General features: G+C 35.5%; 1 protein-coding gene across 2 annotated transcripts; it reads left to right on the plus strand.

Moving 5' to 3' along the window:
• The first annotated feature begins 1338 nt into the window (after nt 1-1338).
• LOC149249690 (polygalacturonase At1g48100-like) lies at nt 1339-5631 on the plus strand. 2 transcript variants are annotated; one of them, XM_089456307.1, is made up of 8 exons: nt 1349-2163; nt 2272-2400; nt 2564-2722; nt 3222-3266; nt 3361-3568; nt 4074-4155; nt 4327-4435; nt 4996-5631. In XM_089456307.1, the coding sequence occupies exons 1-8, from the start codon at nt 1876-1878 to the stop codon at nt 5386-5388; spliced, it is 1413 nt and encodes a 470-aa protein (XP_089312433.1). In that variant the 5' UTR covers nt 1349-1875; the 3' UTR covers nt 5389-5631. The 2 variants fall into 2 exon arrangements, with proteins under 2 accessions (XP_089312434.1, XP_089312433.1); XM_089456308.1 differs by lacking the exon at nt 2272-2400 and having other exon boundaries at nt 1339-2163.
• The last annotated feature ends 8202 nt before the right edge of the window (nt 5632-13833 follow it).

The raw sequence follows: 13833 nt of genomic DNA on the forward strand, positions 1-13833 counted from the left end.
TTATAATTGCATTAAAAAAATTGAAAAAATACAAATGCATTCGCATAATATCATTTGTTATTTGATAATTTACATATATAATTTCATAATTGTATTAAGTAAATGTGAATAAAAAAAATAAAATAAGATAAAACCTAGTTAATATTTAAAATTTCATATAAAAAACATTAGATATATCCCAATATCTTTCATATATAAATATAAAACAAAAAATTTCATGAAGAAAATAAAAAAATATTCAATAGTTTAAAAATGCCTATCAACATAATTACCAAAATTACACTTTTTAGCAAATCCTGATCAACCTAATCACCAAAATTGCACTTTAAAAAAAAACCATCAACATAATTAACAAAATTGACCTTTTAAGTTATTAAGATGAATCACGAATTCAGTCTTCAAATCCTATAGACCAAAACCCAAAACCCTTGGAAAACAGGGGTTTATTTTGAGTGCCCATTATGCTGTTTAGCCCAAAGTCCTTGGATGTGGGGTGGGATCAAGGACATTCAAACACCCCAGGGAAGACCAGAGGTTTTGGAATAATCAGACAAGACAAAGCAAGTACCTCACTAGCCGCGCAACCAGATAGCTAGAAGTCTATTCTCTGGAGGTACAATTGGGACCCTCAAACAATGCCAACTTCTATCTTCAACCGCATGAACCGACCCTTCACACCTTTTGATGAATCTCTGCCACTTCCTGCACGTGAATAGGAACGTAAAATTGTTATGACACATGAATATTTTACTATCCCTTTCTTGAATAGAAGCTAGAGTGGGTACTGGTCACGAATGAAAGATTGGAACGAACTGAGATTTGAAGGCGTGAAGTCTGTGCTTCATGAGAATCATGGTTTACAAAATACTATATTTTCTAATATAAGGACAACGACCAATTAGCTCCTCGAAAACCCTGCTTTCCAACCTACAAGAAGTCTAAATTTCGATTCTCATTGGAGTACTCAATGGTGGGTGTTATTTTGCTACGTAAAATCTCAAGACAATCCACCGTAGTTGTGCAAATGTGGGGGAGGGTACAGAGGTTGCAGGTCTCGTGAGGTTGCATGTGGGTGGGACCTCATGTTTTCTCTCGCTCAATCAATTTCAAGATTCACAACCAAATCACCAACTTTACCGGCCTCCCTCCCTGAATTGTCCAGAGGAAGGGGATCACGTGTTCTAACTTGAGTCTCTCTTCCCTCCCTGAATTGTCCAGAGGAAGGGGATCACGTGTTCTAACTTGAGTCTCTCTTCCATCAATTTTTTATGTGGTTCATTGCACTAATCTGGTGGTACTAGCCGAGTCCACTAACAACATTTACTTGCTACTCAGAGGAAATCAAGGTAGATAATATTGTTCAAAGCCAAACATGTGATACCAAAGAGCAAAAATGTGATTTAATGGGCTATCCTTTGCACTCTGAACATCTCCATTCGTTTATTTAAGGGGCCCAAGGCCTGAGAATTGTTCAAAGACAAACATGTGATACCAAAGAGGAAAAATGTGATTTAATTGGCTATCCTTTGCACTCTGAACATCTCCATTCGTTTATTTAAGGGGCCCAAGGCCTGAGAAGAATCATGACTGATCAACCCTCCATTCACGTCCATGTTGTGGTTTTGCCTGCTCTAAATGAGCTTGTGGCCCATCTGAAGAATTTGTTTAGGATTGAATTGGCTCGGACTCTGTCAGTTTCCCTAAGACAAATGCCCTTACCCGTGACCCTAGAAGACAAAATTGCTCTGGAGGCCTTTTGTTTCACATAACTGATTCCCTAGCATTGTCTAACAATACTGCCAAATGAATATTTGAAGTGTTTGTGTTTAATTAGTCTCTGTTCTCTTAGTTCAAAATATAACAGCTTTAGGAAGTATGCCTGCCAAGACTGATCAGCTTCTTCTCCTCCTCGTAATTTTCCTTATGCTTCAACATCAGTCCTGTACTGGGTCAAATGTAGGCAAAAAGAAACCAGGAGCTCCTTTGAAGCATTCTTCACCTGGCAGGAAACAGGGTTCTGGCAGTCCACATCCTTCACCTGGTAGGAAGAAGGGCTCTGGCAGTCCCCCAGTACCAGCCCCAGGATACCCCAAGGGTTATTCCAAAAATTTTGATGTGCTTTCCTATGGCGCCAAGGGAGATGGAGTGACGGATGATACCAAGGTAAAATAATTTTCCTCTTCTTTTCCTCTTCTTGTCCCTCAGTATCAGTAGCCTCCTTAGCCCCATATTCAAACAAGATATAGCACTAACTATGAATTGTAGTGACAGGCTTTCCAGAGTGCTTGGCAGGCAGCCTGTAATGTGGAGTCAGCTATAGTAGAAGTACCTGCTGAGTTTCGGTTTCTTGTTGGACCCATTTCATTTTCTGGACCTTGTCAGCCTAAAATCACCTTTCAGGTTGAGCATTTTCCCATCCTGTGAGAAATGCTGATGCATTTCATGCTTGTGCCATGCTTGTTCCCTATATTTTGTTAGATGTCCCCCGTACTTGAATACAAATGTTATGTTACAATCTATAAGTTTCCATAGAATTGATGTTATTTTGATGCATTGGTTTCAGATTGATGGGACAATCATAGCACCAGTGAATCCTCGTGCATGGGGGCCTGCAGGGATGCTACAGTGGATACAGTTTAGTAAATTGAATAGCATTACCATTCAGGGATGTGGGGTCATTGATGGAAGAGGATCAGTTTGGTGGGGATCTTCTAGCTGTGAGGTAAATTAATTGAAATAATTTTAATGGGTAGTTATAATGCGGTGGTATCTCTTATTAATATGATACCAATTTTAATGGAATAGTCATAATGGTCTGGTGTTTATGTTAATGATTCGTTGATTGATTATGGATAAATAGGTCTTTTTGATGAGTGGTTCAGCTAGTTAGTGTCACAATTTACGTAGGGACAGTGATACTGTGAAATGGAGTATTGTGTAAATTAAAAAATTTATTTAAATTAATAGATATTTAGATTAATCATGTTAGACAAGTAAGAAAAAATTTAATTATCTATTTCTCTCATAAAAAAATTGAATGATTTATAGAGATTGCTGTGAGACATATTATATAAAAAATTATTGGGGTTAGAATCACATTTACAACCTCAAAATCTATTCTCCTCTGCATGAAATAGATATTGCTAATTCAGTTTGCAATTTTTATTTTTTTCTTTCTTATTTCATACCCACATTGTACCTAACTCCTTATGTGAATGCAGATAAACAGCCAAAAGGGAAAACAAATGCCAAACATTAAGCCCACTGTAAGTTCCACCGAATGTTTCTTGCAGAGAAAGGGGCCAACTTCGGCTTTTAAAAAAGGGATTATAAGTTAATTCCGTATTGTATAATCTGCAGGCATTGAGATTCTACGGAAGCATAGGTGCGACTGTAACTGGCATAACCATTCAAAACAGCCCTCAGTGTCACCTTAAATTCGACAGTTGCACTTCCGTCGAAGTTTCCAGCGTCACAATCTCTTCTCCGTGGGACAGCCCAAATACAGATGGAATACATCTTCAAAATTCTCAGGACGTTGAAATACATCATTCCTCAATGGCATGCGGTAATGGCCTCCCACATTGGTATAAATTTATCATTTTGAGCCAGTTATTCTTATTTTATTATGGATTTTTGGAATATTTTGTTTTTATTTTGTTATTCAGATTTTTGAGTGAGCTATTTTTAGAATAAAATATATAAAATACGGATGGGACTTTTTGCAAATGGATTCCAACTACAAAAATTTTATATATTGAAATTGATGATAAAATTTACTTTTTTATTGCTTGTGTCTTCTTACACTAACAGCCTACAAATTAGGCCTGAAGAGATTATTAATTTTTCAAACTCATTTCCATTCACCCTTCTGGAATATGCCCACTTCTATCCGTCCCATTCTGAAATATGCCCAAAATCAACCATTAACCTAAATTCCTTTTTTCACTCCAATTACAAATACCATAATACTTCCCAAAATAGATAAGTTCAGCCATTTAAGTGGGTTTAATGATAATATTGATCCTTAAAATCAGCTAACAGTGGGTGGCGCTCTTTCTAATAATAAACAGGTGATGACTGCGTTTCTATACAAACAGGATGTTCAAACGTACGCGTGCACAACATTAACTGCGGACCTGGTCATGGTATCAGGTATAATTTTGTTAAAAGCTTAATTAGTTAGGCTCCATCTATATGTTGATAATAGTTTTTATTTTCATAAATAATTTGGCTTTTAATTTTTTCCTTTATTTAAAATACCTGACTAGTACTAATCCTTTGTCTAGTATATATCTATCTAATTACAGTGATTTGAGATGGCAGCATTGGAGGACTCGGAAAGGACCAAACAAAAGCATGTGTTTCCAATATCACTGTCTACAACAGTTCCATTGGAGATACCTTAAACGGAGTTAGAATCAAGACATGGCAGGTGTTTTAAAGATTCATAATTTAAATAAAATTTTCAACATATATGAAATGGGTTTTTCATTATATTTTTTTGGTTAATTTTAATTACTGGTAGAGAGTTTTAAAAGTTTGAGTTTAAGTTGTTTAATATATAGAATTAGAGTGTTCGAGAGAATTTTTCAATGTTGAATTTATTTATACATTCAAAAATGTATTTTAAATAACAAAAAAATGATATTTTTTTTTTAATTATTTTTACTTAATTCCGTCTATTTCATATATAAATTTAAATTTGCTTATATAGAATTTTTAAAATTAAATATATGATTTCTAAATATAATATATTGGTTATACTTTAATTTTTTTTATTTAAATTATTATTTGGAAAATATTAAATTGATAAAAATGATTTTGATTTAACAATATTTTATCTAATTTTAAAATTAAAATATTTTAAAAATCTAGTTTATTTAAATATAATTTTTATCCAACATTATTTTATTTAATTTTAAAATATTCTCAAAATTTACGATCCATATTCTATAACAATTTACTTATTATATTTTTAATTTTGTACTGCAGGGAGGACTAGGATCGGTAAAAGGAGTTTCCTTCTCCAACATTCAAGTCTCCAACGTGAAAATTCCAATAGTGATCGATCAATTTTACTGTGACAAAAGTGTTTGCACCAATCAGAGCGCAGCTGTTGCAATATCAGGCGTCACATACGAGAATATTCGAGGAACATATGCCTACAAAGCCGTCCATCTCGCCTGCAGTGATGATGTACCTTGCACACAAGTGGTTTTAACAGATATTGAACTTCATCCCGTGGTGCAGAACCTACGGCAGCCATTCTGCTGGAAGACTTACGGCGAAGCTCAGAACCCATCAATACCACCAATTTATTGCTTGCATGCAGGACAACCTTACAAGAATCCTGGCAGGATACAATCAAATCAGGATGGTTGCTAGTGTTTTTTTACCTAGCAACATCTTAGGTGGGTTTATCAGAGGGGCCACATGCTTAGTCTATTGCATGATTTTGATGAATGGAAAGAGAATTGAACTCACGCCTCATGACATAAAACCAATATATCAAAGTTAAGTTGGTTGATAGGGTTAAGATGGTTGATAGTTACCATATTCTGGTTTCTGTTGCCATTGACACATGTACATGATAATTTTGATATTGTAAATAGCATGAACTTTTTAATATGTCATTGTCTATTATGCCTAGTCTATCCACTTTATGGACATGTTAATGAACTGAAAGAAAATTGAATCCAAGTCTCATGACATAAGACCAATACATTATAACTTTTTAATATGTCATTATCAATGATGTCCAGTGTATTCAAATTATGAATCTATCTATGAACCGGAAAAGAATTGAACCCACGCATCATGACATAAAACCAATACATCATGACATAAGAGCAATACATCACAGTTAAGATGGTTGATAGTTACCATGCTCAGGTTTCTGCTACCATTGGCACAGGTACATGATAATTGTGGCATTGTAAATAAAATTAACTTTTTAATATGTCGTTGTCGATGATCTCGAGTCCATCCACACTACGGACATGCACATGACAAGTTCATTCAAGCTCTTTGAAAACAGTTATTTCGAACTAAACAAAATCTGTCTGACGCGTCGTGAAACGTTTCAGCGCTTTAATGAGAAAGAATATACACGTGGACGTGATTTCCCAGAAATAGGTTTTACAAATAGACAATGCAGGGCATGGAGGGATGGAAACTGGTCGCGGAGAGCAAATAGACAATGCTGGGATGGAGACCGGTAGCTGTAAGCTAAGCATTGTAAAATTACTGTGATGATTATCATGGTCATACAGCACTGTAAGATTTCTCTATAGTTATTATTGTTTAATATTCTTGGAAGTGGGTTGAGTGAGTCAAATTCACAGAAGGCAGCGGGTAACTAGTTTGTCATAGGGCATTAAATGTCCGGGGAGATGCAGGCTGGATAATCCGATAACACGGGAGTGGGGAGACTGGGCATTAAATAAAAAATGGGAATTCGCGTGTTATCGAGCTATCGAGCCTCATCTCCCTGGGCATTTAATGCCCTATGGCAGGCTGGTTAGCCGCTGCCTTCACAGAATGCAATTGCGAAATCCCGATTGTCGTTATTTAATAAATGTTTAATTATTAAAAAATTTATATTTTTAATTACCGGTGGATAGGGTCATTTTACTTTAGTATGGTACAAAAGTTGTAATTTAATGTGTTGTTTAACATTTTGACTTAGTCAAATTACATAAAAATAAATAAAATTAATAATTATAATTATAATTAATAATTAAAGTAACATAGATCTATCTTAATTCTTGGTTTACCAAGTTTTGAGAAGGATTAAATCTCTTGACATGTAAATCTCTTTTAGAATGTAAAGATTCACAATTAAAATGGATCTATGCTAGTGTAATTGGGGAGATATTGTAATATTTAACATTTTGACTCAATCAAAATAAAACAAATTAAATTAAATTAAATTAAAAAAATAAAATAAAAAACGTAAATATCTCCAACCCATGGTTTTTTGCCATGGTATTCTTAACCCATGATGTTTCCCCAGGGTATTCTTCTCCAAGTCTACCAAGCGATGAGAGAGATCAAATATATTTATATTGTAAAAGAGGATTGCATCTCAAGAGATAGATTTGATCTCCCTTGGTGTTAGTAGATCCAGCATTAGTAGATCGAGAGTTAAGATGGATCTACGCTGGTGTAAATCTTTTGACATGCAAACCTCTTTTAAAATGGAAAGAGATTTGAGTCCCTCTCACCCCTTGGTAGATCGAGTTAAGATGGATCTAAGCTCATGTAGAGATGTAGTGTAATGTAATGTCCTCAAAATATTTAACTTGGTCAAAATGAAATAAAAATAAAAATAACCCTTTGTTAAAATGAAATTTCTACATTATTATTTTTATTTTTATTAATTTTTGTTGGGGAGTTAAGGTAAACTTGACTTGGTCAAGTTACTGGTGGTTTTTGAGCTCCAAATTTATGAGAACCCATGATATTAACCCATACTATTCATGTGAAATATAGCCTATTTAAATGAGAAATTAAACCAATATAAATTCATTTTAACTTTGGATCTACCAAAAACCTAAAAAAATCAAATTTATTTACATTTCTAAAAATCTGAGCTCTCAAAAATTTAAAATTAAAATAAATCTAAACTAATTAATGATAAAATATTATTACTATAAATAAAATATTCATTTCAAAAATTGAAAATTTCAAATTAATACATATAATTCACTTCAATTTTTTGTATCAATTCAATATAATTTATTTTTCATATTATATTAATAAATTAAAATTATTATTTAATAAAAACCGTTGTTAAAGACTATAAAATGAAAATCATCAAAATACCATAAAATTCCTTGTTGATTATTGTCATAGAGCACTAAATAATTCTATGTACCTAAAAGCGTTCTATGTACCCAACAACGTTTGTGATCGATTGTGCTAGGTCATTTTGAGTAGGCATGAAGTAACCATTTAGTTGGAAGATATATGTGGGTAGTAACTAAGTATCTATTTCAAAACAACCATGACAGTGATGGAAATGATGACATTTAGAACAACCATGATAGTGATGGAAATTATGACATTTGTTTCCCAAATGTAGGGTTATTGAATAAATGGCAACGTTAAAATACCTTAAATAACTTATTATTGAAATTGTTATTCAATAAATGGTAACCATCAAATAACCTAAAATTATTATTTTATATGATTATCCTTGGTCAAAATGTTTAGAAGTCAATCATTTTAAAGGCTTAACATTTTAATATATATGGAAGTTGTTATTCAATAAATAGTATAATTTTATATGATTATCCTTGGTCAAAATGTTTAGAAGCCAATCATTTTAAAGGGTTTAACATTTTAATATAGGTGGAAGTTGTTATTCAATAAATAGTAACCATCAAACAACCTAAAATTATTGTTTTATATAATAAAGGGTAACCATCAAATAAGTTAAAATTATTATTTTATATGATTAATTTTTGGTCAAATTATTAGAAGTCCATTATTTCAAAGGTTTTAACATTTTAATATGGAAATGGTTATTCAATAAGAGATAACCGTCCAACAACCTAAATTTATGATTATTCTTCATTAATATTTTTAGTAAATGTTTAAAAAAGTTTAACATTTATTTTATATAGATTTATGTTTATTTATATTTATATTTTTTAAAAATAGAACATAATATAGAACAAATATTATAAATTAGTAATGAGGATAATTGTTATTGATTATTATTTATAAATAGGGGTAACACTCACAATGTTATCTAAAATAATTGGCAAGTTTTTTAAAGGGTAAATTTTCGTTTTTTCTCAAATAAATTTGAATTATAAATTATTAACTTATTTATTTATATTGAAGAAATATGAAGTTTTATTTCATCAAAAATATTATTAGGTTTACACTAAGATTAAAAGATAATTTTAACTTAAACAATATTCATAAGAAAATTAATATTCCTTATGGACATTAGTGTGATTATAATGGAATGAGATGGTTTTTAGTATCATTTAATCTTAATTCTGTATAGTAATCCAAATATTATCTCCATTTATAATTCAACTTGTTAATAAAAAAATAATATTATTATCTTTAATCCTAACAAAGAGATATATGTCTTTCTTTATAAACATTTCCAAAATTTATCTCCATTTATGATTCAACTTGTTAATCAAAAAAGAATATTATTATATTTAACCCTAACAAAGAGATATATGTCTTTCTTTATAAAAGTTTCCAAAACTTTTCAACAATAGTACGTTCTTTAGGAATTCTAAACCAAACTCAAAGAAGATATGGGAAAGTGAAATATATACCAAATGGTTGTTAAAAAAAAAAAAAAAACTCAATACCATTATTTTATTAAATTGGATAAAATTGAAGTCCATCAAGACTAACGGTTTTTTAGCTAAAATATGACGCTATGGAGAAGCATTGCTAAGAATTAAGGCTACAAATAAATGATTGATGTATGTGACGCCATGGCAGTTGTGAGGCCTACAATGTCTCATAGGACTATCATGTAAGCATAGGTGCATTAATATAATAAAATGGGGAATAACAAAGGTCCATAAAGAAGAAGATATCTAACTAAAAGCTTATGTTATGGAGAAGTATTTCTAAGACATAAGGCCACAAAGAAATGTGTGATGGATGTGAGGTCATGGGAATTGTTGGGCCTGTTGTGGGGAAAAATGCCTATGCAGGACGATCCTATCCACCTAAGGTGTGACAGTGCCTTAGCAACAAACAGAGACAACTATTCTAGCATTCTTCTTTTATGAATTAAGAATGAAGAGAGATGGATGGACTAACCGGTGTCTTCCGTTTGTCCCTCGATCCGGTTTCTCTTCTCTTTGAGAGTTCCCAGCTACTTGCCTTCTCGCTCGCCCAGCTTCAAGAGGTTTCTGCAAGATCACAAGAAGAGAACACTACACAAAGACATAGATTCATATTCATAACTAGTTCAGGATTAGAAATAAACTAAATACACTAATGCAATCATACATCAAAGACACATCAGCATATAGGAGAAACCAAGATAGCTTTATTGATGAATAACAAGGTTTAGGAAGAGATACAACCCAGAGGGCTCCAATCCAGCATCTCCTTCCCAGCAAATGAAATTCCTATCTTCACCCCCTTCAAAGCATTGAGCACCCAATGATTCCAATCTCAAACCAACAGCAATTCTTTGCAATAACAAAATTCCAGCCTCTAGATCTCATGGAGGAGAGATCCATATATAGATGTTTGGAGAGAGGATGAGTTAGCTTGAGATCTGACTAGTGTCCTCTCCCTCTGTCAGTTCTTGATTCCACTTGGAGGTTCTTGCTTCCACTTGGAGATTGGGAACCTCTTACTCATCACTAGTCGAATTCACTGAGGCAAGTGTCATTGAGGAAGATTCTGGAAGCTTCCTGGGTCTTGACACCTCTTGGAATGAACTTGCCATTTGTCAACTCTCGCTCAGCGCACCCTGGTAGTGCTTCTACCTGCGTTGCAGTGCAGGTAGCCAGTGTTGACTTTGACATTCAGCGCAGACAGCTAGTGGAGCCACTGAATTGATCCTGAATTGACTTGTTTTTGAGCAGTTTCTGGTGGAGAACTTCTGTGAATTGCTGTGGTTTGTTAGCCTTGTTCCTCTAGGGGTAGGAACAACATGTTTAGGGACTTTGGATCCCTTAGATTATGGACATTTCATGCTCAATGCTGTAAGGCACAAAAATGTCTATAACAGTTGCCCCCTAAAGTATGAGGTCGTTTATCGGGTGAAATGCTTTATCAGGAGGATCCGAAGCTCATCCAATGCTGGGAGGAGACCTGTAATAAGATACAATACAATACATTATTTTTCATACTGCTTTCATGATCTAGCTGAGGCGGGCATTCCCATGCTCAGCTTTATAAATTCATTTTTCTGTACATAGAACAGACAATCGTCTGATGGTAGACTGATAATTTTGATGAAATTATCATCCTTTGGGTAGGATGATTATCTGCTGCAATGATGTACATGTCAATGTCTTTATCTTTCCTGAATATATATCGCAGCCCGGATGGATGAAACTAGATCCGGGGTCTTCAAACTCGTTCGATCTTCACTCTAAGTACAAGTCGATCCATGTGAGAAATGTTCTGAAGTCGAACATGGAAAGACATCGCTTGATTACAGGTCAATGAGGTAAACCGTTAACAAGCGCGAGAGGAATCACCGATAATGATAATGACCCTCAAGGTACTGCAGTACAATTCACGTGGTGTGAATAAAGGACTTGGCGTCGAACACCACGCAAAATCTTTCGGTCGAAGGTCATTGATGTATACTTGTCGCCGGAAGTGAGAAACTTGCCATTGAGGCATGCAAGCTTCAAAGTACTGAAGGGGTTGTTCCTAGATCAACTTCTTGGATAATGAGCTGATGTCGACAAGAAGCGATCCGTCAAAGGAGGGCCTTAATGAATCCCACATCAATGACACGGAACGGAGCTAATGATTTTGATGGAGGTGAAAACGATCTGTGACATATGATTCAGGGTGGCGGTCATGAAAGGATGAAGGATAATGTATGGCAGTGGATGGGACACAGTTGACTTTTCTAAACGACTTCTCTTGAACATATGGCGACACTGATTCGATGGATCGGTAGCACTACCTCGAATATGGATGGTATGGCGAGACCATGGTGATGTGACCGGTGAATGAAACAACCCAACCCGATTGTGGTACGGAGGAAAAGTGTCATGTTCAAGAGCGACTTGCTACCATCAAAGTTTTCTTGAGTTTCTCCCAATTTTCCCCAGTCATTGCTGACCAGTACCTCTTTATTTTTGTCAAGCTTGAGGAGGATAACATATGCTTGTTCTATAACCTGCCCTTCGGGCAAGCCCATCGCTATGTTTTAATGAGCCTAGCGATAGTGAAACTCGTTCTCGTCTAAAGACAAGTTCGTCGCTATTTAATGATTTTAACGAGTCTAACGACAAAGATAACTCGGTCCTTTTCATTTTTAGAGAGTCTGAAAAGGTACATAAAGTTAACTCCAAAAGTCCTTTTTCGTCATCTAATCCCTTAGGTTCGAAAAAGTATAAAACAATACAGAAGGGATGAGTTTTCGATAGTTTTAACGAGCCGAATAAAACAAGCGCTCGATCTTTTTGTGCAATAATCCCTCAGGTCCAAAAAGATTAAAATCTAGAGGAGGGATAACACTTCATGTCCCTTTAACGAGCTGGAAGGCCAAGGACTCGGCAATCTTTTCATATTTTACGAGTCAGATGAAAAGAGCTTAAAGAAGACTCGTCTTTTGAGGAACGAGTGACAAAATAGGTTAGCAGCTGATTCCAGGTACAGGTTGGAATTTTCCAATCACGGCAGTGTCACAAGGATGGCTAGTGAAATCACTCTTCGCAGCTGTTCCTCAAAATGGGTAAATAAACATATGGGGGTGAACGATCGGCCAATGGAAAAGTGGAGGTGACGGTGCAAACACGACCAAGGCTTTAATGGCTGATGATATTACATTCACTGCGGTTATTTACCGGAATAGTTCATTTTTTAACGAGCTTAAACGCGGGTGGAAACACTTGCTCGATCTTATGTTTATTTTTTAACGAGCATGAACTATACGATAAAACTGCTCGGATCTTGCGTTTATTTTTTAACGAGCATGAACTGTGTGCTTAAAACTGCTCGATTAACCCAGTCATATGATAAGAGTGTCTCATCAAGATTCTATTTTTATGGAGCTTCATCTCACTAAGCTTTGCTCCGGATCCTTTCGTTATGCAAGTTCGGAAACGACTAATCCTACGAGTTTAAAGGGTTAGACCTACAGGTTTAAAGGGAGGACCTAAAAATTTTAAAAAATAAATAGCCGCCCCTTGCTTGCACTCCAAAAGGTTTGCATGCCCCCAGGCATAAAGTACGATTTCAAGGTTACCCCTTCTTTAGTCCAATAAAACATTTGCTTTACCGAGAGAGGTCTACCTCTTTCAGGTTACCCAAAGATTGCTCCATTCGCGGCCATGAATAAAACACTTCCTCGGCGATGTCTATCGAAATAGACAAAGGTGAGCGACGATGCCTGCCAACTCACATAACTTTGACAAAAGAATCTTATTCTAGAACAACCCCTCTTCCACTCACAGACGGGGTACAGACTAGTCATATTCTCTCGTGGAAACCTACCCTATACCCAAAGTTTTCCTGCCGAAGCAGACCAGGACGCATGCCCCCTGGGTTCCAGTCATATCCTCCGGATTACTCGCGCTCATCAGGAGGACGGACCGTGGGTTGAGACATTTCTTGCGTGAAGAGACAATTTAGGGATGGTATATGACTATTTGCGATGCGTGATCCGGGAAACGAAAGCTGGTCCACGAGCTTGACCACTCTTCCTTCATGCGGAAAACACATTACTCTAAAGAGTGAGGAGACGATGGCTCCCATGCAATATATATAGTCTCGTCCAAGGAGTAGGTTATAATCCAAGGGTCCTTGAACGACCATCACGTTCATTTGAACGGTCCTCCCTTTCAATGTTATGGGCACATTGGGGAGGATCCCTAAAGGTCGACTGGTTCCTTTATCAAAGCCTGATAGATTTGTCATTTCAGGCAAAAGCGCTGGCGAACCAAGCGCTTTCCAAGCAATAGAGGAAAGGATACTCACAGATGCCCCCTCATCAATGATAGTGCCAGCCATTACCATTCTGTATATTTGAACGATAATTCTGAATGGTATGCTTGCTGGCAAACGGGGTCTGCCTAGTTGGTTCCAGTCGAATGAGACAACTAGGTTGCTTGGTGGTGGGACCGAGTAGACGGTCGGGTATGA

The sequence above is a fragment of the Pinus tabuliformis genome, chromosome 7, assembly GCF_031772625.1.
Source record: "Pinus tabuliformis cultivar Carrire ecotype Pingquan chromosome 7, CPIR1, whole genome shotgun sequence".
In the NCBI taxonomy this organism is placed as follows: Eukaryota; Viridiplantae; Streptophyta; class Pinopsida; order Pinales; family Pinaceae; genus Pinus; species Pinus tabuliformis.